This window comes from Delphinus delphis, chromosome 14 (assembly GCF_949987515.2).
Source record: "Delphinus delphis chromosome 14, mDelDel1.2, whole genome shotgun sequence".
NCBI classification, from domain to species: Eukaryota; Metazoa; Chordata; class Mammalia; order Artiodactyla; family Delphinidae; genus Delphinus; species Delphinus delphis.
In genome coordinates, this window is record NC_082696.1 from 55,654,902 (window position 1) to 55,681,997 (window position 27,096).

At 32.1% G+C, this 27,096-nt stretch overlaps 1 protein-coding gene across 1 annotated transcript in view; it reads right to left on the reverse strand.

Annotated features, from left to right (window-relative positions):
* Window positions 1–1,334: 1,334 nt before the first annotated feature.
* GRIK2 (glutamate ionotropic receptor kainate type subunit 2) overlaps window positions 1,335–27,096 on the reverse strand; it is a 635,712-nt gene continuing 609,950 nt past the window's right edge. The window contains exons 15-16 of the mRNA XM_060030591.1: window positions 17,099–17,349; window positions 1,335–3,014 (exon numbers count right to left, since the gene is read on the reverse strand). Coding sequence (XP_059886574.1) covers window positions 2,850–3,014; window positions 17,099–17,349 — 416 coding nt within the window. The 3' untranslated portion in view covers window positions 1,335–2,849. The remainder of the gene's footprint in view (window positions 3,015–17,098; window positions 17,350–27,096) is intronic.

The window sequence follows — 27,096 nt, forward strand, 5'->3', positions numbered from 1 at the left end:
ATATCTCCTTGGTATTCTCATAGTTGTTAGGGTTACTTAGCTGTGAAATACAATGAATATAAATCCTTGATACTTTCATCTGGTTAGGGTTATTTAATTGTGGCATGTGTAAATATACCCCCTCGGTGTTCCATACTGGCTAGAGTTATTTATTTGTGGTATATGTGTCTCCATTGATTACCTGGAGTCATCAGGTTACATTGTCGACTAGAATAGGCATTCTCTTCCTCTTCTTTTTATAATTTGAGTGTTAGATACTGGAGAATAATCTTACTCCAATATATTGCCTTTCCAGAGAGAGGAGACATTCTTTTACTGGTTGAAATTATTTTGAAAGTAATCAAGATTTTATTAAAATTAAGAATAGTACTTCATATACACATAAGCACCCAATGAGTAGGGCAGTATCTGTTTTGGTAATAATGCAGGAACCTTTTAGGAAGTGGATAAAAGTTAAATATTACACATCATTTATATGTTCTAAACTACCTTTGGAGTTAAAATACAACAGGTTTTTTAATACATTTTGAAATTTGTTAACTTAATACTTAAATAAAATTATTATCAAATCATACCAAAGATCTAAATAGTTATTTCCTGACTATTTAAAAATAATTAAAGTTGTCATTTTCTGCCAATTATTAAGGTTGTTTAATATAATGAAGAACTGAATTTAGAAGTTCTTTAAAATCTGATTAGAATCTGATTGAGGAAAAGCTTAATATTGACCAAAATCTAAACATTTTTATAAGCTATGTTATTTGAGGTTATTTACCACTAAAAAATAAAAAAAAAAATAAAAAAAACAATGCTGAGATTTGTAATAGTGACTTATATAACTCCCTAAAGTTAAATTTTGGGACAGAATGAAGTTTTTTGTGTTTTTTTTTAACTTATTGTTGATATTGAGCCTATCTTTTCCTCTCCCTTCATTGAATTATATTATCAATGCACAATTAATTCTTAAATTGGACATCAGTTGAACTTCAAATATAATATCAGCAATCACTATACAGTCTCACACAACCCTATTGACATAGTCAATATCCACTCACAGAAGAGGTAAGATCATGACTATAGCCTCTAGAACTGCTAGTTTTCTCATTTGAACTGCACTAAGCCTGAAGATTACATTTTATATCCCAGTCCAGCTTTTCTTACATCTGAATAGCTCATGGCCTGAGCTTTTTTCTTCTTTTCTCCAGGTAGTTGGGAAGTGGCCATCCTTGATGACCTGTATACTTCCCTTCATGCAAGGAGCATATTGTGTATTCCTTTACCCATACAAGAGAAAAATGAAAGTCAAAGATGAAAGTAAAATGGACATAATTTTAATGATTTTTTTAAATTTTGTGCATTGGATTCAAACAGCAAACTGTGTGCACTCAACTGTTATCACAATGTTGTCAAGAGTTCTGTGTCTTTTACCATTTTACACACAATTGTTCGTTACAGTATGTTATCAGCCTCGTGGAAACCAGGGGTGTGGCATGGTAAGCAGTGGTGGTAGTGCACCTAGCTTTTATATTATCTAACTTGAAAATATTTCTCTTCTATGATTCCTTTTTTTCTTGATAAAAATAGTTTTCACCAAACGTTGGTGGTGCACACGCACTACCATTCATGCTTGACATCACACCCCTGACAGGAACGCATGTTCTTATTTTGTTGATAAAAAGTATTACAAAAATTTCCATACAAAAACTATTTTCATAGAAATCTTGCATTTCCACAAATAAACCTGAACATTTTTTTGAAAAAAACTGCTCAAGAATTTTGTTCATTTAACATTGTGACTGTATTGATAAATGCAGTCCACGTCAAAGTTCACCACACGTACTTTTCTTTAGATGACCAGTCCCCTTTATCCTTTCACTGAGATCTGCCCAGGCTCCATCAAGTTCATTTATAGCAGGAAGGAGGGTTTGGATTAACATATCTGAATGTTAGAATGAAAGTTTCAGTCTTCCACAGAACTATCAACACTCAGCCCTCTTTTACAACTTAAGACAAAGATTGCAAAACATCATCCTTTTTGATTCAGAATCTCTGAACCAACTGTTGTTTTTTTTCTCGGTGCGGGAGTGGGGAAAGGGTGTCTGGGGAATAGGTAGGGATTTGATAGAGTTACATGTTAAATCTCCTGCCATGGTGAATATAAGAGAAAACATTATTTCCTTGGTAATTGACATTTCTATCTCAATCAGTGACACAGACTGTCGAAAAAACAAAAAGAAAGAAAGAAAAACACTGATGAAAATCTGCTTCATATTCCACTTGCCATGAAAGTCAGATTTGTTTTGCATTACATTTTTATCACATCTTATAAACACGTATTGTCAATTCAGATGATCATTATACTGAGTAGTTGGGGGCTAGTAACATCACTACCCTCTTATCTGGATGTTCAGAAGACTGTATTGTTTCTTGCAACACTACAGTTTTTGCTGATTCCAAGTATTTTTATTCTTAATGATTTTTTTACCTCGTTACCCTTGGGGCAATTATGCTCCATCTCCTGGCAACAGTTGGGCCTCAAAAGGAACCTGTAATTTCTTACTGAACTGCATTTGAAACCAGCCACAAATGCGTACGTAACATTCACTCAGAAGAAGGGAGGAACCCATGATAGCAGTTTAACCCCGTGTAACTTGGTTCTCCATGATGCCTGTAACTCAAGTCTGATCACTGCAACTGCTTAGATCACAGAGTCTCTAGTTCATAGACACAGTGGCATGAGGTAACTCATTTTATTTTGCACAGGTTGCATATTTCCACAGGAAACATTCTCGCTAAATTGTTTGGAAAAACAGACGACAGTTTGTGCTTGGGTGTTTGGCCTCCCAGCTTTATGCCATGGTTTCTTTACCTGGCAACCTTCTGTCGTTAAATGTGTGCATGTTGATAACTTCTTCTGTTTTCACAATAACTGGGGCCTGTGGCTTGTGTTTTACCCGACGCTGGCACTTCAGGGACATCCTCAGTTCCTCTACCATGGCACTACAGAAGGACCTCTACAGGATAACACAGAAAACGAAATATTACAAAACAGATCCATGGCAACGGTCCTGAAACAATATTAAAATCGTTCTCAAAGACTTGTCAACATAGCAGCCTTGAAGTTTTGAAAAACTCCATTATGAAAATTATAACAAATTATTACAATTTTAACATACAAATCATGATAATTAAAATATTTTATCAGAGTGGGCAAGTTTAAAGAAAATCTCCACCTGATAATGAAGTGAACTGCCAACTAGGAATGCATACATTACATATATGTTGAATAAGATTTTCAGATATAAAATTAACATTATAAGATATAAATCGACCTTAAAATTTAAATATAAGCACATATACACAAATTGGTTACCAGAAATCCATTTTTGCTATTTTAAAAAATTAGAAAAAAATGAACTGGTTTTTAGATCACAACATGAGATATGAAAATTTTCTTTAAACGTGGATTCTTCATCATGCATTTCATAACAGAACAAAAATAGTACTCACACATTTAGACATAAAATATGGAAAATAATTTCTGCTATTCATTGTATCATTTTGTGATTCTGCCTGTAAAACTATCGATGATGATTACAAACACGTATGAGCTAATCATGAAATGACATTGTATCACATTAAAAATCCATGCACACATATTAACTTCTTTGTCACCATCAGCTTGATAACTGAGAGCTGATAAATAATTTATTCCATGAAGAAAAAAATGACCCTATACATAATTTTTTTCTAAATTCCTGTTTTATTGGCAATAGATTTGCCAGAAATTCTGTATATCTGGGGCTCATTATTACACACTCCTCAAATTCCTATTACAGAGTCAAAACGTGAAACAAAAATTTGTTAGTCTCCCTCCCCAGCTAATTGAGATACGTGTGTTAGGTACACATAAATCAGATTCATGAACCAGTTTCACATTGTTGTTGACATTCAGATGGTCTAAGACTTAGGCTCTTTCTGTGCAAGAACTAAAAATGTGGACAACAACTAAAAATGTGGACAAGTATGAAAAATTTACAAAATTCCAAAAAGTGATATGGAAACATAATGAAATAAACCTAATTAAATATACACGTGAAGACTTAGTTTTTTGCTTTTGGTATTGCTTCTTTGTTGTTTATCAGCTTAGGCTAATTCCAAAATAATACAGGATAAAAATATTTAATACCATATACATGCCTTATATTTTTAAAAAATACTTTGTATACATCACCTCTGTGACACAAACTAATACTGAATTAAGGTGGGCATCTGTACAACAGAGAAAACGGATTCAGAGAAAAGATAAGTCACTTTCTGCAGCTCACACCTACACCTCCAGCAAGATATTCTGATACCAAATTTTGTGATTTTGACCCTGCCCTAATAACTTCTTGTACATTCCTGGCTATATTCTCATTTTTCTTTTATGGATTCCTGAACAGTTTCCTTAGCGATCTTCCCACCTCTATGTCTAGGCCATTCTCAAAAAGCTCACCATTATCAGATAATCTACTGTTTTAAACACCGGTTATTAATAGTATTTTTTTTTGTCCAAGAAACAGGTAAAATCCAATTGTCCTCTTTTTTCTATCATGACCTCTCTGAGTCAGCTCTACCTCATCTCTCCCCCCAACCTTTTCCTTTTTTCTCTACACACACTCTTCTCTTTGGACCTCCAAGTTTTTTCTACTTTGCTTCTCCTTGCTCTGTTACCTAGCAGAGTTCCTTCATCTTTCACATCAATCCAGCTTTATCCCTTACCTCCAGACATGGCTCAAATTTTAACTTATTCAGGAATCACTTTCCAATTGATCAGCCTCATTATTTTCACTCAATTCAATATTTTTCATTCATTATCATGTTTCTCTTTCTGGCCTCTAGGTGTATGCATCCCTCTCACTGAATTGTAAAGAGCAGAGATTAAGTGCTCATGGCACTGACTTGTACACACATGTTCTTTAAATGTTGACTGAATTAACAATAGCCATACATGACCCTAACATTTTAATTATTTTTTAATGTTTCTAATTCAATTGCTTAAAAAAAGCTTAAAAAGGTTTTTCTTCAGAAGCTTAGTAAAATGCATTGTGTACAAGTGATCTAATTAATCAGATAAAACTTTAATAACATTAAATTAGTAAAAATATTAATTTATTAGTACTTGTAATGGGAGATGATTATGTGCTACACATGAATTCCCCATTAACTATGGAGTTATTTCTATGCGTTATTTATTATGTTTTAAATAATACAGTTCCGAAATCCATGAATTCTATTTCTATTAAAGGATCTATATGACACCTGACAGCCAGTATAGGGACACAGTGTTTCTTGTTGCTTAATACCTACTATTAGATGTACTTATTAAGAACATGATGATAATGATGATGAAGATGGTGATGATGACAACACTGTAGAAATGGAAAAATCTGACTCCAAAAGAGGGAGGAATACATAGTCTTGAGGTAACTTAGTCTTGGTTCTCTGTTGAAACATTTAACAGAAGAATTGATTAGGTAATGTAACAAGGTCAGAACTTGATGCCATCGACACTTTAAAATGTTATAGGACATGGCTAATGCTGAATTGTTTGAAATAAGCCTTCATTTAAAACAAATAAATTTTCTAAATGTTAAATAATTTATAACACTGTCTTTGGCAAGCTGAAGTTTTAGACATTTTGATTATACTAATTTAAAAAAGTGATAGAATAGAAATATTGTTTTGTCCATAGTAAGACAGTGATCTAAACAACTGATTTTCTTAGAAAAAAAAATCTTATAAATATACATACCCATTCAGCTATGAAATGACTCAATTTTATTTCCAGTAAGTTAAAAAGTAAACTGTATTAGTATCCTGTACTTAACTTCAGACTACAAATAAAGACATTTAAACTCTTTTAAGCAATTTTATGTAATGTAAATTTTATAATGCTGATTAACATAAAACATAGGTAAAATCCCTGCCCCAAAGATCGCAATACTTTTATCTTTTATAATTTAAACTTATCTTAAGTAAATAATATTTACAAATTTAGAAGCTATGAAAATTATAAACATGTAACCCCACCATTACTATTTTAGGCTTTCTCTATTTTACAAAGCCATTAGAAAGTGAAAATTTTAATCAAGAAACCTTTAAGCAATCAGTAGCCTTGATTATATAATGTCATTCATCACTTTTGTTAATTTTTTCTCTGAATAAGCTGAATTTTGCCAGTTCTTTTTTGATCTATCAATGTAAGTTTACCTAAAAAATTGTTTTATCTTAGGTTCTAATAAAGTCACCATAAGACAATAGGTTCTTTTCTCACTTGTATAATATTTCTAATCCTTCACAAAACTATGAAAACCTTTAGATTTGAGCAAGAGTTTGGAATCAACATGACAAATTTTAAAAATTAATGATACCATAAAGTACAGTTCACTTGTGGCATTAGGGCAAATACATATTCTTTTCTCTTTTTTAAGCTTTAGAATGTAAATTCCATATCTTGATCTATGTAAGAATCTAAAGTTGAAACTGTAGAGATGATTGTGAAATATAGTTGTTTCCCTGTGTTGTATGTTGCCAAAAAATTACTGTCTGATTTTTAAAGTTCTAACTTGTTGTCATTTGATAGAGACAAATTATCTTTCCTACTTCATATCATGATCAGAATTTTTAAAATGTCTTTTTTACTGAACTATGAAATAAGGTTTTGAAAAACCCAAATGCGCTTGACAGGAAATTTCCTGGGTTATAATGAAGAAGAAAGAAGATGAGGAGGAGGGAGAAGGGGAAGAAGAAAGAATAAAAGAGAGAGAGGGAGAGAGAGGAAGGAAGGAAGGGAGGGAGGGAGAGAAAGAAAACTACCATGCTTTTCAAATTACTTCTTAGAGATAGAAACACACGAATTGTGTCATTAAATAAAGTTTCTTAGGGTGAAAACAACAACAAAAATGTTTCTGCACAATATAACAGACTACAAAAAGAAAAAAGAAAGGTGCAAAGATACTAACCATTATTAAAAACCTCTTTTAGTAAGTTTCAAAAGTTTACTAAACAGTGTCTGGATGGTAGGGTGGCACTAACCAAATAGAAGATTCCTGAAAATGAAAATTTAAATCTTTGAGCTGTTAGCATGTATAATTGCATTTAAATTATTAAACTCATTATAAAATTCACTATATTTAATGAGGCAACCTGTATTTACACATCTCTAATTGAAACAATGAAGGTCTGGAAATCTTAAAAATATGAATTTGGCTATATATACATTGCCTTTTAAACAAGCTATTTTCTTTTTTAATTTTAAGTATAAGAAAACACATAAATAGTCTGCAGATAAATGTTCTCAAGAATATCATTCTTGGTGTAATAGAATAATTTATTCTTAACAGCTTAACTTTCTAATTTACAGATATGTTTATATGATAACATGATGTGACAGCACTTTGAGAAGTACATAAATTGTTTTAATATTAGAAATCTAGTTGTAAACATGCTCCACATTGAACACTGATATATTTAAATTTCATTTTTAAGTTAAAATCTTTATATTTAGCAATGTCTTTTTTTAAAAAAACAGCCACTGATGAAAAATAACCAGTTTAATTTTTTTAACTTTGAAGCTCATCACTTTCATGTTGAATATATAGTCATTTATCAATTGAAAGAGAAATAATCATAAATATTACATGCTACTATCAGGTCTCTATTTAGTATATATTTTTTTAGGAGGAAACTGTTTTATACATCTTGCTGTCCTATTCTTTGATGGTATAAAATTAACTAAATGATATTCCAATATTCATTCAGAATAATTTCCAACCATTTTGCATACAGTTTCTATCTGAAGCCCTATTAAAACATCTTTAAGCTGCTTCTAACAGATTTTGTGGTGCAATGTCCTAATATGTACTAGCGTATATCAACCAAACTGTTTTGTTTTGTTTGTCATTTAAATTATTTAACTGATTACGGATACCTCGTTCATTCTCAGACATTTTCTAATTAATTTCTGATGCTGTAGGCCATTTGACCAAGAATTCCAGATCACATGTAGTAGAGACAAGTCCAAACAGTCACTGTAATTAATCCCTGCAGAAGATTATTCCACATTAGATAATAATTAAATTAACTAAATAATAACTAAAAGGAAATAAAAAGTATATTTGATGTAATATGCAATATTTTATATTAATGTTGGTGCATTGAATGAGGAAGATAAATGTCATTTAACGTGGCCCGTTCCTTTTGATTTGTACTCTTTAATTGGCAGTCTTTTAAAAATATCAAATAGCTAATGCTATACATCAGAAGTATGAATTTACCTAAGGCTATATGAATGTAACAGTGAAGCAATGAGAGATGAAAAATGACTAGTTAAGACACTTATGTCACAATTATATTTATATAGCAACTTTGATCTTGACATTCAGTTTTAGAGCAGCTCTCTTTTAAAAAAATTATATTATTTAGATAAGCTGTGCAGTCAGACGGGTATGCATATAACTGGTAACCGAGCTAAAAGAGGAACACTATTCTCTTGACTTCCATTCTGTAAGTGTGTTATTATATTAGCCTGCCTCATTAACGGTGATTTGAATTTCAGCTGAGGCTTCTACCTGGACTCTCCTCTTAATAAATGGTAATTTTTTGAACACTAAATAATAAATCAGACAGAAAAAAATTAGGGGGCTAAATTATTTTTTCTCAATAGATAAAATGACAAAGCATCCTACTCTTTAGCCTGGATTATTTTACAATGATAAGCATAACCAAAGATTAAAATATTCTCAGAAACCTTAACTCTTACAGAAACAGTTACTGAATATCATTATAGTGTATTTTGCAAATACAATGAGATGGAGAAAAACGGGGCGTCATTATGCATTTTCACACTTTCCCTACTTGAGCCAGAAATATCAATATATAAGGTCTGACAAGCTTCAATACCACTTTAGTTGATACAGCTGTGAAGTCAATTTTAAGAAAAAGTAGTGTTAATCATCATATTCTTGCTAGCAGTCATAATAATAACAATTTTTCAACAAAGTGTATAACATCCAAATAACTAATGCTTAATTCCAGGAGAGCTCTCTTTCCTTTAAGGTGCAGCAGTTAAAATATAACAGCTTTAGAAATAAAAATGATAATTATATTATAACAACAGCTGCTTATTATATGCCAGACACATGCAAAAAACTATGTATATAACCTAGATTAATTTCAAAAACATTTTCATTTGTGGTGTATTTGTAACCCATTCATTTATTTATTTTAAAAGATTTATAGAAAAAGTTAAGTAATTTTATCCAAGATTGAACATACTTGAAGAATGATCCCAAGTCTTTTTTATTTCAAAACTCATGCTTAATGTCCAGGAAAATGAAATGACTATACAGGGCTCATGACCAAAGCCCATAATCTGTCTATCTAATTCAAACTCCTACTGCACACATCTTGTCAACAGAACATCAGAGAGAAAAACTGTCAAGAAAAATAGTTAAATATTCTACCTCCACTTTGTGTAGTGTGATATAGTGTAAATAGAGTTAGTCTAGGCATCTTTGACCTTGGGAAACACACTTGACACTTGAGATACTTATCCTCATCTGCACAATATGGATAATAATCTTTGCATAGCTCTCAGAGTAACTTCGTACTCAAATGAGATATTACACTTTAGAAATTCTAAAGCCAGTTATGAAAATCAGCTACAATCTTATTTTAAAACCTTATTTATGGGCATAAAAAGAGGATGAGTTATCATAAATGAATGACATAAAAATCTTTTTGCTGATTTGCAACTACTTGCAACTATTTAGTGAGTAAAATGAAGATTAGCATCTCATTTTGAAGTATGATTTTATATTTATATGTAAAATCATTTTTAAGACCCATCCAGTTAGTCCCTATGTAGGTTATTAGTGGAAATTGAGAGATACTCTGCTCTCAGAGAAAGGCAGTAACATAAAAACAATACAAAATACACTATTTGTCCAAAGTTTATTTGCAACTTTTAACTTCTAAATATCAGCATGCTTCATAGCTAAATTTTATTATATTAAAAATGTACTCAGCATGAACCAAAATGTTCATTGCAGCTCTATTTACAATAGCCAGGACATGGAAGCAACTGAAGTGTCCATCAACAGATGAATGCATAAAGAAGATGTGGCACATATATACAATGGAATATTACTCAGCCATAAAAAGAAACGAAATTGAGTTATTTGTAGTGAGGTGGATGGACCTAGAGTCTGTCATACAGAGTGAAGTAAGTCAGAAAGAGAAAAACAAATACCGTATGCTAACACATATATATGGAATTTAAGAAAAAAAGAAAAGGTCATGAAGAACCTAGGGGCAAGACGGGAATAAAGACACAGACCTACTAGAGAATGGACTAGGGGATATGGGGAGGGGGAGGGGTGGGCTGTGATGGAGTGAGAGAGTGGCATGGACATATATGCACTACCAAGCGTAGAGTGGATGGCTGGTGGGAGGCAGCCGCGTGGCACAAGGAGATCAGCTTGGTGCTTTGTGACCACCTGGAGGGGTGGAATGGGGAGGGGGGAGAGGGGGAGACGCGGGAGGGAGGAGATGTGGGAGCATATGTGTAGTATGGCTGATTCACTTTGTTGTAGAGCAGAGGCTAGCACACCATTGTAAGGCAATTATACTCCAATAATAATGTTAAAAAAAAAAGTACTCATAACTTTAACTTCTGAACAGCTAAATGCAGTTAAAATTCTATACATTAAATTAAAATTCCATATATTAAATAAAAATCCCATATATGAAAAGCACAAATATACTGTGGTTTGTAAATAGGCATTATTTGGAAAATGTAAATATTGGAATAAAATCTTTACTGATGACTTATGACAATGTTTGCATTCCTATATCTTATCCAATAAATGATTTCTTTTACAAAGCATTACTCCTGTTAGAACTAATTCTTCAGCATTCTGGAAGCAATTTCTGCATAAGGAACTGTGAACAACTTCTTTTCATTCTTCTGGTTCCATGAAATACAGATTCAGCCAGCTTTGAAAAGTGTTTTCCTTGTGAATAATCTTTCACCCAGAATCTCTAGTCTTGCAGGATTTTTTTTTTAACATCTTTATTGGAGTATAATTGCTTTCCAATGGTGTGTTAGTTTCTGCTTTATAACAAAGTGAATCAGATATACATATACATATATCCCCATATCCCCTCCCTCTTGCATCTCCCTCCCACTGTCCCTGTCCCACCCCTCTAGGTGGTCACAAAGCATGGAGCTGATCTCCCTGTGCTATGCGGCTGCTTCCCACTAGCTATCTGTTTTACATTTGGTAGTGTATATAAGTCCATGCAACTCTCTCACTTCATCCCAGCTTACCCTTCCCCCTCCCCGTGTCCTCAAGTCCATTTTCTATGTCTGAGTCTTTATTTCTGTCCTGCCCCTAGGTTCTTCATAACCTTTTTTTTTTTTTAAGATTCCATATATAAGTGTCCATTGACAGATGAATGGATAAAGAAGATGTGGCACATATATACAGTGTAATATTACTCAGCCATAAAAAGAAACGAAATTGAGTTATTTGTAGTGAGGTGGATGGACCTAGAGTCTGTCATACAGAGTGAAGTAAGTCTTGCAGGTTTAAACTAAGCCAGTCTGATTTTCTTCTTATTCCTCAGATTGCATTGTTTCATTTATTTGTTCTTCTACTGTGAGTTAAAACTGCCTTTTACATTTGTTATTCAACTATACACTGAAGAATATTCCATGTGTCCTCAAATTTTTTTTTTAGTTTTCAGTGATGGGAAATTATTGTATTACTTAGAGATTATCTTTGATAAGATTTACCAGTGTTCTATAATGCAAACAACTATGTAGACTACAATGGACTATATCCTGAAAAACAACCATACTAAGTAGTTCTTAAAATGTACTTCAATCATCTTAGAGGGACGTTAGAACAAAAAATATGTATCCAAGACAGGACACATAGCTTAGAAATTCAATATCTGAGCAATAATTTTTATATTTTTATTTCTCAGGCATATTTACTACATTTTGTTTATACTTAAGTAATAAGAAAGGGATATTTTGTTATTAAGTTTTTCATATCAAGAAACTCAAAGATTCATGTTCAACCTGATGTTCAAGAAGAAACAATTTGTACAGGCAAATCCATTTTCAATTACATGGAAAAGAAAATATTTCTATATACATATCAGATAAAAACAAAAGATCCAACTATGTAAATTATATTGCTACTTTTGTTGGAAATCAAGAGGGCAGAATTATTTATACCTTTTAAAAGAAGACATATTCAAATATGTAAGAAATGATGAATAATTCCAAAAAATTAATAAACCATAATTATGTCATAAAATATTTTTATAAAAATTAAAATTATTACAATCATTTATAACTCATGCTTACAAAACCAATGTATAATCATAAAGATGATATATTACCAGAAAAAATAAAATTCTGTATATTAAGCAGCTTTTTTTCTGTTATAAGTAAGATTTACAAGGTGAACACAGGACCTTTCAAACAAAGCCACGTAACCTGAAATGCTCTAATTGCCTAAGATGTACAGAAGTTTCTTGGATTGCTTACTGAATAAACCTTAAGTAATAATATTTTTTAAATCAGGGAAAAGTTAAGGCACAAAGAAAATCAATTAGAAAATCCACATGTTGGTTAGATACTTCTTCAGATACATTCGGAAAAGAAAAACATTTTGAGTATCTTTCCAAATGGTCAGGTCATACTGTGAAAACCATCAAAAAATAAATACCTACTTAGTTTACAAGTCTGAATAAATGAAAAGCAATATATCCTTGATGCATTAATATTTGCATCAAAATTAAAACCATTAAGTATTTTAAAAATTGTAATACACCATCTTGTGGTTATTGGAAAGGAATGCAATTTACAATTTGGGGATTTTTATAAGGTCTACATATTTCAGCATTATCTTCTGTTTTCAGTTTTAACCTACCCTCATTTAAAAATATTACATTCTTATGCTACTCTTAGTTATCAAAAAACTTGGAAATATAACAACATTATAGTCATTATAGACTATAGTCATTATAGACCTATTTGTTCCATTAATATCTTACAAAATATGTGCTGTAAGAGATATTTTATTTTCATCTTTAAATAATAATAATAATTATCACTAATTTTATCATCATCATCATCATTGGAGGTAAGACTTGACATGGTAATATATTAGTTATTCATAAATTTTAAACAAAAACCTCATTTTCAACTAGACTGTGTGTATATTTTATCTGCCTGCCTATTCAGATAAAGATAGAAATTTTAATTTGCTCTTTTACAAAATACTAGAATATTATAAATTAAAGAAAGAAAAAAGAAATGGAGAAAGAGAAGCGAAAAGAGATGATAAAGTATTTTGGGGCTGGAGTCGTGAATAATATATCCTGCTTTCCTCCAACACGTAAATACAATTCATTTCATGTTTGGTTCTCAGTAAATAATTGTTGAGTAAATGAATAAGTTTTGAAATGTTTACTTTGTTTTTAAAATTTTAAAAATTTCAGTTAAAGACACAATTATAAGTATAAACTGTGAATTTCTGTATGTTTTCATGCAGATCTTATAAGAAAATCTAGGAATATTTCACAGCTAATTTTAATAAATTAAGTAAGGTATTAAACAAACCATATAGCCCAACAAAATAAAATATTTTTCTCAGGAAAAATGAAAGAGAATTGAGCCCAAGAACCTAATTGATCACAGTAAATAAAATGGATCACTTCTAATAAACCCATTATTATTTACTTTATAAACATAGTTCTTTTGAATTGTATGGAAAAATAGTTCTTTTTTATTCTTTATGATAGACTTTTCTAAATAAGTTACTGGAATCAACTTCATTATTTAATAGAAAGAGAGAGAGAGAAAGAAAAGGAAGGGAGGAAGGGAAAAAAGAAAAAGAAAGAAAGAAAGAAAGAAAGAAAAAGAAAGAAAAGGAAGGAAGGAAGGAAGAAAGAAGAGAAGAAGGAAGGAAAGAAAGAAAAAGAAAGAAAGAAAGAAAGGGAAAGAAAGAGGGAGGGAGGGGACAAGGGTGAAAGGAAGAAAGAAGGAAAGAAAGATCTTACGCCAACAGACACTGTCTGAGACCTTGGCAATACAAATCAAAATTACTTTCTTAAAGGAAGTAAGAGTCTAATAGGGAGAGAGGCACCCACACGCAAATGAACTTATCTACAAAACAGAAATAGAGTTACTGATGTAGAAAACAAACTTATGGTTACCAGGGGTAAGGGAGGGGAGGGATAAATTGGGAGACTGGGATTGACATATACACACTACTATATATAAAATGGATAACTAATAAGGACCTACTGTATAGCACAGGGAACTCTACTCAATACTCTGTGATGGCCTATATGGGAAAAGATCTAAAAAAGAGTGGACATATGTACATGTATAACTGATTCACTTTGCCGTACACCTGAAACTAATACAACATTGCAAATCAACTATACTCCAATAAAATTTTTTTTAAATAAAAATAATTAAAAAGAAATTAAATTAAAAAAAGAAATAAACACATATGAATAAAATAGTGTGCTAAGGGAGAATGGTGATGTGCAAATGCTTCCAGAGAAAAGGATGAATGTTGTTTGAAATGGACAAGACACATTCCCAACTTTCTCAAAGGGGGAGCAAATGTTTTTGGAATGATGATAGTTTCTGAAATCAGCTAAGTCTAACAAAAATGAGATATACAGGTCAGGTCATATTTTTTTCATTGGAATAGAAAATAAAAACCTAACACCACCTTGTGGAAATAGCGTGCCCTGTACCCAGATTCGTCATACCTATTGATTAGGTAAAGCTTTCTTGGCAAGTTGATGCCTAGTCTTGAATGCCTAATCTAAAATGACTAGTGGGAGTTTGCCAGGTAGAAAAATGGACAAAGTTTGCTCAGGTCAAATGGGAGGAGGATTTTAAAAAGCTGGCTGACCTTGGAAAATTAAAAGTAATTTAGTGTGGTTAGAGTACAGGTGCAAACTGGGGAGAAGCAGAAGATAAAACTACAGTGGTGGACAGAGACAGATCCTGAAGTGCCTCCTCTGCTTAGCTAGAGAATCTGAATTTCATTATGGAAGATTTGTGGAGACAGTGTGACAACATGGGCGAATGTGACTAAGAATGCTCATGTCATATCAACACAGTTGTTTCTTTCCGATATAATAGTTTATCTGCTTCAGCACCAAAAGATACGTTGACTTCCTTTTTCTAATGTTTTAGAAGGTCATAGAAGTCCATAGAAATTGAGAGCTGGTCGATATGTGAAAAATTCAGCTAAACTAGTTACTTATAATAAAAGTAAAGGTGATTTTACAAAAGTAAATTCCCATGTCCTTTAAAAAAAACCAGAATGCTTATAAAATAATTGTACATAGAGACATGGCCCAGGTAAATCATATGAACAGGATACAGAGAGAAAAGGGTGACAGACTACCGCATGCCGTCAAGAGATTAATGTATGTGTTTTATTTTAATACTGAGCTATAAGTGAAAGAAAACCACTACATATGGATGATTTGAGGTTCTAACTAGACAATCTAAATTTCTTCTATTATTTTTGGACTCATTTTAAGCATTAACTAACCAAATATCACACTTATTGATAAATTATAGTAAAAATAAAAATTGAAGAGTTAATAATTTTCATCTCTGATTAGTTCTTTGGATTTGATTCCAAAACTCATTTTGACATTGTAATAAGGGTCATAACATAAAAAGTGTACTTAGACTTAATTTTCAGTCACACCAGTGCAAAAGATATTTGATTTAGCAAGTCAGTAGATATAGCCATCCTGAATATTGTGGGAAAATATATAACTGTCCAAATTTTTCAAACCTTTGAATTGGTTATTTTACTTATAGACAGAATGGGGCTATCAAAATAGTCATTTATAAAAATATTATTTCTAGGAATTAAGTCCTGTAGTCAAGTAAAATGTAGGAATGTTGTATCCTTGATTTCAGAAAGGATAATTATATCATAAATTATTAAAGATGAAGGAATATATCATATTTCTACTCTTTATATTTACCAATAAAAGTTCATAAACCTTTCAGTTATTTAACAAAATATAATCTCATTCTGATGCAGGGTCTAAAATTTAAGATCTAAAAAACGTTTTTTAATTAAAAACAAAAGAGATGTTTAAATACTAAAAGACTAAGTAAAGTTCCAGAAGCCTTAAAAATGCTAAAGCAGCATTTTACGTCCAGAGTCATAAAGTTATATTAAAAAGTAGCATGTATCATCTGAAAGATTTATCTATAAATATTCATCTTTATATTTATAGAACTAAGGGAAATATAGCACTAGAAATATATAATCTGAACCAGGTTCACAGCCTTTTTTAAGAATAGAATATAAAAACATTTATACAAAAGACTAAATATAATAAAATATTAAGAAAATTGCAATAGTCTCAATATTTTTGAGATTTATATATATTCTTCTAAAGACTCAGGTGCAAGGCAATAAAGGATGCATTAATAACATTAAGTGGCAAAGAAGAAACCACAATATTCTCACATTTTCATTAATGTAGAAAATTAATTAAAATTTCCACAATGCACATTATGATCGTTCCAAATTGGAAATTATTGGACCAAAAATCTTCAAATAAATATTTCATTTACTCTCTAACTTGAAACTGTTAATGAGTATCATATCTTAAAGCACTTTTTATCTGCAGAGAAATTTTTTCTTCATATTACAGTTTCTGAGTTTTGCTTCCTTCATTAATTATATTCCCCTAATAAACTAACCACAGTGAACTTCGAGCAGCAAAAGTTTCTCCATTTTCAGACTTCAGTAAGACGAAAAATAGTTACTGGTCCTGAAGTTGGCTTCAATTTAAAATATTACATTTAAATTAAAAATTACGAAGGTAATTCTGAGTTCTATGAACCTTTGTTATACAATGAGTGGCAGAAGACCATTAACACAGGTCTAAGTATTTCCCTTGGTTGGAAAGATTAAAAAGTTCGTTTTATTATAACAAAGATTGTTTTAAGTTGTAAAAGAGTGACATTTACCTTTTCCAATTGAGCGTTTTTTTTGGATTTGTACAAAAACTCTCCCACTGCCACAAAAACAGAGAGCACCAAGCCGGCTGCAAGAACAATGAAGATGCCACCAATATTTTGAACCCCCAGGGCACTGGCCTCTTTGCTCTCCTCCTCTGGACACCCATTGCCCCTCCACCACTTCTCCTTCATCATGTGCAGCTTGCCTTCCTCTTGCAGCTGAAGAATTGCTATGGTGATTTTGTCTCTATATGGAGAACCTAAGAAAAGAGAGGGTTCGTTAATGCTTTCCAGGAACCCAAAATTTCATAATTAAAGGTTACATGATGAGACAATAGAGCTCTTTCCAAACGCTCCAAAGTATGTCAGTATTTATTTTCAGAAGCAAAAAACAACTGGAAAATGGCAGAAAATAGAAGTTTAACAAAATAAATAGGGTGGGTGGCCTTTTCTGATTTTGAAGGGTAAGATAACATTTTGTTTTGAAAGAGGAAAATACCTCTCTCTTAAAGGCAGGCTCAACTCAGACTATTGGAAAAATAATAAAACGGTAAGTAAAGATCTACAAAAGGAAATGGATAGAGGGCAAGGATATTTAGTTAATGTCTAGGAATCATTCAACACTGAAAGCAGAGCATTGATAAAACAGTAACCTCAATTTTTAGGAAAGTTGTGCAAAAAATGGTGTTTCCCATGATTCAGTGCAATAATTTAAAGTGATCATGATTAACAAGCGCTATTCAGGGGTGGCTAATACTTGCAGATAAATAATCACTCATATTTGATACAAATAACAGAAGTAACAGGTTTGTACAAACTTGGGTCATTCAAAAATCGTCATGGCAACGCATTGTAAGATTTTTTTGGGTTGTTTATTTATCGTTTTACACTTTGGAAAGAAATATTCTTTTCAGTGGAGGCAACAATATAAGTGAAATTTATAGTATTTATGCTGATGGGGGTAGATATTCATCTGTATTAGCTATTACATGATAAGTAATAACTTTTCTAATTGGTTGCCCAGAAGCATGGAATAATACTGAACTATATGCATCTTTCAACATCTGTCCCAAGGGATTGGTCTTATTGCTTTTTCCCACCCAGAAAATAGCCTGTTTCTAAAGTTTAATCTTCCTTCCTAAAACACTATACTGCACATTCCATTTTTCTGCACAGATTCATCCATAAGTGTTTTTCCGCTTGTAGAATAACACTAATTTCAGCTCATACTCTATGTTATCTGTGATTTTGTTTTGATTTAAATATACCTACATTTGCACCTAAAGATATATTTTTGCTAAGAGCAATTAAAAACCTTATGAGGAAACTATTCTGCCTCATAAGGGATAGCACTATGTCTTCTTTTTACTTGATTAATATAACAGGACTAATTCAGTGTTGCTCTTTTAGCAAGAGTAGGCAAACTAAAAAGCAGAAATACAAAGAAAAATCAAAAAAAGTTAGTAGCTTATGGTAAAAGTTGGAGGACTGAAGATCTACCAAATCCAGGTGGAGAGGTGTTTCTTTAACATAATCTTCAATCTATGCAGAAGAAATGTTTATATGGCTTCTATACATTTTTTCACAGCTTTCCTAAAAGGGGGCATTATCCATTCCTATAATTAGAACTTAAATATTTTATTTTTATTGTGCAACAACTCCTAATTATAGCAGGGGAATCTCTGCTTGTAAGTTTCCTTCCTATATTCTCTTCCAAATACTACTCTGATGAAAATGTTCAGTGTAAATTCCGCCCCTTAGCCATTTCAGATTTCAATGGATTAGCCTAGCCCATATTATTTTCTACCTTGGTCACTCACTGGACACTCAGGCTAGGTCACCTAGTATTACTCTTATTTACCTTTCAAGATGTGATCTACTTTCCTAAGTAGATTGTAAACCCTTTGGAATAGAGGATATCTATCTATTCCTTTCTTTCTTTTTCTTTCTTTCTTTCTTCCTTTCTTTTTTTTTTCTTTTCTTTCTTCCTTCCTTCCTTCCTTCCTTCCTTCCTTTCTTTCGTTCTTTCATTCTTTCTTCCTTTCTATCATCTCTCTATATCTATCATCTATCTTAATTTTCAAACTACTCTCAATCAATGTTTCATATTATGAGGAGCATTATATCTGATTGAGGCAGTCTTGACAAAATATAAGAGTGACAGTGGGGTGTTTTTGGGCTCCTCTGATATGTATTTAAAAACCATAAATAAAGGTCATCTTGTTTGACTATCCAGTTTTCATTAATTCACTACAACTAGCCTAGCAGCAGCTTCAAAGTCACATTTACTCTGAGTTACCGTTCTGATTAACCATGTATATTCCCTGCAAAATAAACATTTGATTGAGGAAAAAAAATCATTTTAAGAAGATCTGTAGTTTATCAAATATATCCTTCAATTAGAAACATAGTATCTGAAACAAATTTTATACTGATAGTACTTATGAAAATGACCACAGGTGACTAATATAAAAATGTGGCCTGGAAGTATAATTATAAGCAAATGTTGGGGGGAAAGTGACATGAAAAGTAGACTTTGAAATATGAAAAATTCTTGATCTACCTAAGTAATATTTTGAGGCAGGTCATTTCTCATCCTGAGAAAAATTGAAAGAATATTATTTATTGTCAACTCACCAAACCCACTGAATTGTTTTAGGATGTTTATTCAGTATCTTCAGACACCATATTCTCTACTTCATTCTCAAAATAAGGCACAGACAAACGAAAGCAACCCACTTTTCAACAAATGATGGAAACATCTTGATTCCTTGCTGGTTGAGTTTCCTATTTCCAGCACTTACTGTAAATATGAAAATGTCCTATTGCTAGCAAACCTCCTCACACTTATTTTCCAGTGTAAACATAATAATATGTAAGTAGAATTTGGTTTGAATCAAAGCTACAAAATTAATACACCTCATTTTGAGGTTTTTAACAGGGTGAAATAATACAGATAATATAATCAATGACACTAAATCATTGCCATGCTTTATTTGTCATTCTGTCATTGATTCATTTTTAAAAAAAATAAATAATGAATGATTACTTCTTTGGTACATCATTTGCTGCTCCTTGGGACACATTTCTAGCAGGTACTAGTTAAAGTCAAAAGTGGTTTGAAACTTTATCTATTTGAAAAATCTCAAGGACATATTGAGATCAAAGAATAAAAGTATCTTTAATCTTCTCTGTGACATGAATAGCCATGCGCTTAGCTCTAATGAAGTGAACAGCCTTTAGTTAGATAGATAGAGTCTAACTTTTGCCCGAATATGAACCCAGCCTCAAACTACATGCTGGCAAGCCAAGAACTATGAGGGCATTGAGTGGCACCTGGGAGAAGCTGGGGTTAACGCACCATAAGGTTGCCTCCAAGGAAGATGAGTATTTTTGCAAGAGGACCCTAACTTTGATTAGAAAACGGCTGAGGAAATTGTAAACATGTCTATTATAACATATACTATTGCACCTAAAAGTCAATCCTCAAATGCTTAAGGGGACAAATAGGTAACCATAAATGGGTGAAGAAACAAGCTAGACAAAAGTATCTGAAAAATTATAACATCCAATGTGAAAAGATAATTTTCAGTTCCAGTTTTATTAAAAATCTGTGAGAATTTCAACACAGGGTTACCAGACATTTTAACTTTAATTATATCCCAGGAGATATTTTGTCTAAAATTTTCTACATTAAAATTTTCACAAATAAATTACTTTTAAAAAACATCATGCAGGATAAGGCAAACACCTCTTAAAACTGAATTTAGCTCTTTGATTTTCACTATGCAATCACTGGTTTTAGTTTCATTTGTATTCTTGCTCACAGTGAGACTTTCTTTGGTTGTTTAAACACATGCTCCATACTAACAGTAAGGAACGATTGTGTTTTAAAAATGATCTTTTTTTCAAGTTGCAGAAAGATCCCATTCACCAGATAAAAAAGGTTCTCGCTTACATGAAAGAGACAGAGAGAGAGGGAGAGAGAGAAAGGGAGGGAGGAAGGAAGGAAGGAAGAAAGAAAGAAGAAAGAGAGAGAGAGGGAGGGGGGAGGGAGAAAGAAAGACATAGTGAAGTCCCTTGATGTATCAGATGCATAAGACGTGGGGCTCAGAAGAACACTTGAAGGAGGCATGAAGGCAGTTTCGAGTGATATACAGCAGCAGTATATGTGTGGGCATAAATAAAACCTACAAATGCACCTGTTCAGAATTTCCTCGATAAAAAAATTCATCTCCAAATGTCCCTAAATGTTAAATTTTACATAGATCAAAGAATTTTACATAGATCAAAGAATTTTACATAAAATTATAATTTCATTAACATTCCTCCCAACAAATTGACTAAAAGCTCCTTAGGAAAATAAACTGTGATTTGTTATAAACAATTAATACAAATCTCACCAAGTAGTTCAGAGCCAACTTGCTGGGCTTATTAAATTGAATTGACTCCTCTCTTCCTTACTTTCTGCCCTCCTTCCTCTTCCCTACCTTCCTTGTTACCTTTCCTTCCTTCTTTTTCGTACATTCTTTTTGTTTCCTTTCCTCCCTTTCCTTTCCTTCCCCTCCCCTTCTCTTTTCTTTTCCCTCCCTCCTCTCCCACATCCCCTCCCTCCTCCCCTTGCTTTCTGTCATTTGATGTTTCTTACTTATAGAATGGAATACACACATCGTTATACATACTTGGTTCTAATGTCTACATCTACTACACATAGTTTATTCATTTGCTCATTTGATTGTCCTTTTCATGCTCTTTACAAACACACCAATTTAAGTATGTACCAAACATTTTCCTTATCCTATTCAGTACATCTAGATAATACAGAAATGATAAAGGAAATGGAGTTAGCATTACGTTTAATTCTTGAGGAGGCTTAGTGATTGATAAATAGCTTTTCTTTAAAGGTTGCACAACAAGTCTAATACTTACCATGCTTTAGTGAAATAAATCACATTATCCATACACATACTGGAGATATCCCATCCATACTGCCAGAAGTTTCCTTACTTTCAAATCAAGCTTTGCATGCTTTAATCAATTACAAAGGTCAGGAAAAAAAATCGCTCTTGCTTTCTATAAATATCTCTTTCTAAATCTCATTATACCAATATTTCCTAAACTGGATTTTCCCCACACACTTCTCTTTTTGGGAAATGTACTTCTGTGTTTCACTTTTAAAGAATTCATTGGTCAGATAAGCTTGAAGAATACTCCATAACAAATATATCTTTTGTAAATTCACATTATACGTTAACAAAATAAAAGGTTTCCATCTCTCCATCAAAGGAAAAAGTTAAAAAATATATTTTAAATGATTAAATTTATTTTTAGTGGAAGAACTTTTTCATTCATATCTATTAATGTCCCTGTCAATTATTTTATTTTAACCTCAATTTGAAAAGCACTGCCTTAGATAACAATAATTACTACTCTTACTACATCAGCTCTCTCTGTCAAAAATAAGTTGTTTCTTGTTAGATCTCCTGCTTGTCCCTGCTTAGCTTTGAAGTTACACATTATCACAGCACTACTGATCAAGTAGCAGATTTTCTGCACGTCCTTTTTCATCTATTAGCTCCATATGCATCATGAGCATCAGCTCATAAGAATTCGCATCACAATACTTACTTTAAGACATGTCTTCATGCCCAGCTTTTAAGTCTCTTTACAAAATACTTCTGAGGGACAAAAGTTACAAGAGTTATTATTTAAATATATTTGTATATCAAAACTGATGAAACCAATTTTGGGGAAAAATACACAGCTTTTGTTTTTCCTAATAGCACCCAAATCCTTTAAATATTTTGTTAAAATTCTAAGGGGCTGGCTAAGTATTTCCGTTACTTATAATGACAAATCCCCACTGCCCACTTCCTAAAGAACTTTAATTTCCTTTGTTTTATATTTCATAGTTATTTCAGCTCATCATGATGATATTATGTGCTGTGTATGACAGAGAATTAGGTAACATCCTGGTGTTTGTTTTCTTTGGGTCTGGGAAGATATTTTTATGAGGTAGACTACTCATAATTTTAAGTTTCCTCTAGCTTGTCATTTCTCCAAGTATACTTTCTTGCACTTTCTGAAGAATAGTAACTTACACGTCTTATGGGTATGTGACTATACTATAATCACTAAGTGTATATTATATCAATGATTTGCCTCAAAAAGCTTCAATAATTCCTTAATTATTCCTCTTCTTTGAAAGTGTTTAATCTGATAAATGTTTCTAAGACACATACCCAAATACTTGAAGCCCTTTAAATAATGACTTAAAAATCAGACTACCTATCAGTTATAGGTAATCAACCATCCATTATTCATCTTATTTCATCCAGCATCTAGCACAGCGCCTATCACACAATAAGCATTAAACAAATGCTTTTTGAATGAAACATTGAATCCATTATGATATAGTCAAAATATGTTAAGGCAGAACTTCTGATATTTGACACCTTCTCAGGTTCTTATTAAATTCAGTAGAACAAATAGAGTTCATAAACAGACTTGTTTCACACTTTTAGTGTTAACCATCTAGAATAAGTTTGGGTGACAAATAAGTTTATAAATTTTTATGCCGTCATTGCACTTATATCAACTGTCAGTGGCCTTGGCCAGTGCCTTAATAAGTAAAAGACCTGCGAGCACAAAAGATCTGAGGCTATCTGCTGGAGCCATCAACCTTCTTTCTTAAATTACAGTGCTGCTGGCAATGTTATATTTTATGAAATGGTTCCCTGCTTCCTATGCTGAGATGAGTGCTGGGTGCCCTAAATGCACAACATATTTTGGGTACTTATAGAGCTTTATCTCTTTTTACCATTATTTCCATGATAAAATCTTCCAATAAAATTGGAACCAGACCACATTTTCTTAGAGCCTTTTTCTCAGTGAAAGATGGGTTTTATTATCTCTTAGGACACTGTCTCTCCCATATTTGTTTTTAAGAAGTGCTAAGTCAAATTTTATATTTACGTTTCAGATTCCATTTTAAATTGCTATTTTCCAGTTTCATGCCATATTCAGTCAACAATGCTGTTATACAATACCAAGCATCATTGTTATTCTCCTCTATAGAACTTATCTCAGTTTGTAACTAAAAAATAATTTCTGTGACTATTTGTTTAATGCTTATTTACCCTAACAGGCTGTAAATTTCATAAGGACAGTGTTGTATTTCCTTTCTTAGTATAACACCTGGCACACAGTGAAGACAATATTTCTGGAATGAATACATGCATAAATAAAATATTAATTACTTAACAGTTGGTCATACATGCCTGCAATTTTACCCTCAGTCATTTCTTATGAACCCAAACTATATATCTTTATCTAATCTATATCTAATAATTATAATACATTTATTTCAAATGAAGCATTTAATATATGTAGCAACTAAACACTCCATGGGGTCCATTTCAGATTTCCTATTACATAAAAGCTAAACTGGTGTGAAGTTACTGTCATCACTCTTTGTATTTTCTTTTGAAGGTATTCTATCGAAAAATCTCAATATGATAGGAGAATAAGGAATCCATGAGTGATAATCATAAAAATTAAAGGAGATTAATCTCATCCTGAAAACAAATTATCAACCCATAACATTTAATCACAGAATGGTAAATGAGAGCTAAATTGATCAGTCTTCCATGATACCTAGTAATCTTTCCACATTGGAAATTTATGAACATCATTTTCCTGCTTAAATTTTTTTTAACGGTGCTCTAAAGCTATAGAATACAACCTCAATTCCTAAAGATGTCGTACAATCCCTTTCTCCAACCTATCACAAGCTTCTCGGACTTTATCCTCTTCTCCTCACACCTAACATGCCAGCAATACAAACTACGAAGTTGTATTTCCCATTGCCTGGAGAATCCTGTTTCCATACTTCCTTCAATGATCTTTGCACACTTTTCCTTGGCTGCCACAGAGATACACAGGATCCCTCTTCTTTGGTGCCATAGCACATTGCAGATAGTCTAGTACAACATTTGGTGCATCATATTCCAATGTTTTGCTATATATCTTTTCCTACTAGATTGATATGAGTGTCCCAAGGGCAAGGACCATGCATGCATCTTTTTTTTTTTACTATTAATTATTAGATATACATACACAGGTGCTAGATTCTAGGCATATAGTGATGAACAATGTAATAGGAGCCCTGCCCTCCTAGAGTTTTCACTGCAACACAAAACACATATGTGAATAACCTTTACAAGTTTGAGGATCATTATAATAAAGAACACCATATTGTAGAACCACGTGACAGATGGAACTATCTTAGTCTGCTGATCAGGTACACAAAAAAGGCTTCATAACTTTGAAAAGAAGAGTAGGGACAATAACTCTTCTTTCTCTTTGGCTGCCTTTCACCTGCTTTTCCTCTATTTTTCTTTCTATTTGCATTATTGGTTTAGAAAAGTATATATGAGAAAGGAAAATGATAGTAAGAGCATCCCACCCACTTTGTTCATTTCTTCTAGATAATAGAGGATAGAACTAACTTCAGGATGTCACGGTGGAATGGAACCAAATATAAATGACACTGTTAATGTAGAAATAAGAGAAGAGAGATAAAAAGCTATGAAGTAGAGACTACATGGATTTACGGAGCAAATGTATATAGACATCAAGTGTATGTACCACCCAGGACATTTAATATACAGTAATTTTAAAAGAAATTTTAAGTACTTATATTCAAAATCTATAACTGGCTTAAATTGGATAGAGGTTGAGGTTTTTTTCTTTGTTGTAGATGTTAAAATTCAAAATGTTATGACCTCTATAGAAAAGTAACTTGAATGCATTCTACTTAAAGGAATAGTTGTAGAATCCTCAGGAGGAAATTTAAGTATCTAAGATCACAAAAGGAGATGGTTATATGAGGTATACAAAATGTATCAATAAAAAATTCATATTACAGTTTATGTATTTTAGCCATTTGCCTTTTATTCATATTCTGAATATTCTTTGACTTATGTGAAAAAGGATAAGAAGGGCAAATGTTATCAGCACATAATGAAACAGTAAACTATTTTCACTGGTTCTGACGTATTTCATACATATTAGTTAAAAGCGGCTGGTGAAGTAGATTTGTAGTCACATTTCTTCTCTGGGTATTAAATCATGTAACGCTGACACAAAATATGAAAACAGAAATAGTTTCATTCTAGAAACACTGCTTTTCTTACAATTTTTCATCTGCATAATAATCATTTGAAGAGCAGTAAGAGTGGAAATGTCAGGAATACTTTCTTTACTATCGTGTTTTTTCCCAAGTCCAATATTAAACTTTAATGAATGAATTATAAAAGTTGGACCATTTTAAATAAAATCCTCAATCTACTTAATCTTCAAGAATCCCAAAATTGGGAGAGAGAATAACTTTTTCAGGAGAGTAAAGTACCCATCCTTTAAGGTAGAGCTCAAGTCCCTTTTTCAATTTGGCCTAACTGAACTTTGGTTCTCAGTGAATTCTACCACTCTGAGTCCCTACATTAAATAACAGACTACTTGTTTGTGTTCAATATTCTATTTTCTCTATTTGATGTTAAAGTTGTTTTTCCAAGTCTATCTCCTTAAGAAAGGGGATGATGTATATTTAATGATCATTATTTTACAGATCCAAGCAGGTTGAAGAGTGATAAAATTTCTTATAGATTGACAAAATTAAAAGGAAACATACATGTCTTCAGAGATAATCTCTGAATATGTCTTGGACTCTGTTTACTAAACATTCAGGACATGTTCAGAGAAGGAAAAACTTTATTTATATAATGCCCAACAATAGAAATTATCTCATCTTTATAATAGATGTCAATAACTTTCTAAGTAACCAAATCATGGTTATTTAAATACAATATACTGATTGGCTGATGTTAAAATCCTGGTTGGGTTCCATAGGAAATGATTTCTAATTAGTTAGGAATGGATCATATTAACAATACGTCTTACCTACAATACATTCAATATTACTAAAAATAAAGAATAGAGAGAAAAAG